This window comes from Acanthisitta chloris, unplaced genomic scaffold (genome assembly GCF_000695815.1).
Source record: "Acanthisitta chloris isolate BGI_N310 unplaced genomic scaffold, ASM69581v1 scaffold20210, whole genome shotgun sequence".
Classification (NCBI taxonomy): Eukaryota; Metazoa; Chordata; class Aves; order Passeriformes; family Acanthisittidae; genus Acanthisitta; species Acanthisitta chloris.
The window spans coordinates 1,370-4,440 of record NW_008650190.1 but is presented as its reverse complement, the minus strand read 5'-3'; the positions used below and the strand labels follow the sequence as shown (position 1 = coordinate 4,440).

The 3,071-nt window shown below is 42.8% G+C and overlaps 1 protein-coding gene across 1 annotated transcript; it reads left to right on the top strand.

Annotated features, from left to right (window-relative positions):
* Nucleotides 1–307: 307 nt before the first annotated feature.
* BDNF (brain-derived neurotrophic factor) lies at nt 308–1,769 on the top strand. Its single transcript, XM_009084069.1, has one exon. The coding sequence runs from the start codon at nt 326–328 to the stop codon at nt 1,064–1,066; it is 741 nt and encodes a 246-aa protein (XP_009082317.1). The 5' UTR covers nt 308–325; the 3' UTR covers nt 1,067–1,769.
* The last annotated feature ends 1,302 nt before the right edge of the window (nt 1,770–3,071 follow it).

Sequence of the window (3,071 nt, the reverse complement as noted above, 5' to 3'; positions counted from 1 at the left end):
TCCTGTTGCTCAGAATAGGTGTGCTCAGTCAATAAATGAGGAATCCGTGTAGTATCTAATACTTACTACAGAGAGACTTTGGCCTGTAAGAATTCTGACTTGCTGGTATCAATATTGCCTAAACTGCAGCATATGCTTTGTCTGAAACTCTGAATGGAAGGAGAGTCTTAGACCAGAGTGTGTTTTATCACTGGTAATGAGTTACAGCTGCATGAGCAGACAATGCATAGAGTCTTGTGACAGCTCAGTTGAGTTTTTGTTAGTTCAGACCTTGTAAGTTAATTTTTTTTCTTGTTTTTCGCAGTTCCACCAAGTGAGAAGAGTGATGACCATCCTTTTCCTTACTATGGTTATCTCATACTTCAGTTGCATGAAAGCTGCCCCAATGAAAGAAGCTAGTCTAAGAGGACAAGGCAGCTTGGCTTACCCAGGTCTTCGGACCCACGGGACTCTTGAGAGCCTAAATGGGCCCAGTGCTGGTTCAAGAGGACTGACATCACTGGCAGATACTTTTGAACATGTCATAGAGGAGCTCCTAGATGAGGACCAGGACATCCAGCCCAGCGAGGAAAACAAGGATGCAGACTTGTACACATCCCGGGTCATGCTAAGCAGTCAAGTGCCTTTGGAACCCCCACTGCTCTTTCTGCTGGAGGAGTACAAAAACTACTTGGACGCCGCGAACATGTCCATGAGGGTGCGGCGCCACTCCGACCCCGCGCGCCGCGGGGAGCTGAGCGTCTGCGACAGCACCAGCGAGTGGGTGACGGCGGCCGAGAAAAAAACCGCGGTGGACATGTCTGGAGCAACCGTCACAGTCCTGGAGAAAGTCCCAGTGCCCAAAGGCCAACTGAAGCAATACTTCTACGAGACCAAATGCAACCCCAAGGGGTACACAAAGGAGGGCTGCAGGGGCATAGACAAGAGGCACTGGAACTCCCAGTGCCGAACTACGCAGTCCTACGTGAGAGCTCTCACCATGGATAACAAAAAGAGAGTTGGCTGGCGCTTTATAAGGATAGACACTTCTTGTGTATGTACATTGACCATTAAAAGGGGAAGATAGTGGATTTGTGTTGTATAGATTATATTGAGACAAAATTATCTATTTGTATATATACATAACAGGGTAAATTATTCGGTAAAAAAAAAAAATAATTTTATGGACTGCATGTATGACTGAAGTTTATACAGTACAGTGGTTACACGATCTATTTATTGAACATATCCATGACCTGAAGGGGAACAAAAGTCATTTGCGCACAAGTTTAAACAAACATACAGAAAACATTTAAAAAAAAAAAAAAAGCAAACCAAGCAAACAAAAAGTCTGCATTACATTCCTCGATAACATTGTGGTTTGTCGCCGTTGCCAAGAATTGAAAATAGAAAAAGTTTGAAAAAAAAAAAAAGAATAAAATTGCATGCTGCTTCAATTGTGAATTAATGATAAACTGTCCTCTTTCAGACAAATAAATTGAACCAAAACATTCCGTTTACATTTTAGACAGTAAGTATCTTTATTCCTGTTAGTATATATGTTTACTGCTTCTAACTTCTGATAGCGTTGGAATTAAAACAATGTCAAGGTGCTGTTGTCATAGTTTTACTGTTTCTCTTTTACTTTTGAACTCCCATCAGATTGAAAAAGGAAAAAAAAATGATTACCTTATTCTGGATTAAAAACCAATTTGTTTTTTTGTATGTTGTGAAGGTGTTTGCAATAGCAGTCCGACTACTGACAGAAAAAATAATAAAAAGAGGCAACTGAAAAAGAATGGTGATGTTCCACTTCACATTGTTGAACTTCAGGCTTAAAGACAGCACTTCTTTAACTGTATGGCAACATGCTTTTTTGGGTTAGTTTCTTTTTCAATTTTTTTTTAAGTTGCTGTCTCTTGAGACCTGCATTTGCTTATACCATGTTTGTTTGTGTTTGGGATTTTTTTCCCCCCCTTTCTTCTCTCTGGAGGGACATTGGTTGTGATCTTTAAAGTATTTCACTTACCATAGAACTGGAGCTTATATAGAGAATATTCCACGAAGAGCTGAGAGCAATGATTTTCATGTAACAAAAGACCATGTGTGGGTCAAATGTCTTGGTGAAGCACGAGGAGAATGTTGCTAGGAAAAGGGTCTAGGTAGATGATGGTGGATCTGAAATCAAGTTGTCGTGGGACTGAACAGCTCAGCCAGTTTGGGGACAGACCACAGTGATTTGGCTTGACTGAGGCTATCCCAGCTGCAGTCCTGACTGAGTGTGGGCCTGGTCCTTACTCTCCTGAGCATTGCAGCAGCCTCAGGCCTGCAAAGCTGATCTGCAGGCTCTGGTGGAATCCCAGCCTGAAAGAGCTCTGGGAAATAGCTTGGGAACGAGGCAGAGAGAAGGCCCTGCCTCTAGGAGAAAGCAGTTAGCATGTTTGTGTGGCTCTACCTCTGCTGTCAGCCTTATTTTGTGAAACAAACATTGGCATTAACAAAAAAACAATCTTGAACTAAGTCAAGAGTAAGTGCTGGACAAGTTGGCTTAACTTGCTTATGTTCTGAGAGGTGTTTTTAGCTCTGTGCTGCTCCCCCTCTCACTCTGACAGAAGTGCTGCTCAAAGGGTGGGCTGTGAGGCTGAGAGCTCTGCATGGCACTTGCACTGACTGCAGTGGGCAGAGAGCAGAAATAGCTCATTAGTGAGCTCACTGAAGGCTGAGGCTATATTTGTAATTCCTGGTGATGAAGAAAGATAGCTGAATAAGTAGGAAAATACTGCAAGATATATCTGCTTCTGGATGCTGCAGAATCTGTGCTAATTAAAACTTGGACTGGATAAAGCTTATTGAAATATGATTCCCCCCTCTTTGAAGAGCATATTTAGCACTGAGTTTGTGGCATTACTTATAGAAACCCATGCTAGAAGCTAACAGACACCTCCAGATCAGTGATTGCTGCTGACTGGGGTAGAAGGGCTTCCCCTTCCCAAGGATAACTGGCTGTACCTTTTGCTTTGGCCACATGCACAGTGCACTGGGAGTGAGAACAAAGGGTTGTATGACCCACCTGAACTTCAAACTTCAGCCTT

Coding starts and splice junctions, on each gene's coding strand:
- BDNF (XM_009084069.1), top strand. CDS start 326: ATGACCATCCTTTTCCTTACTATGGTTATCTCATACTTCAGTTGCATG.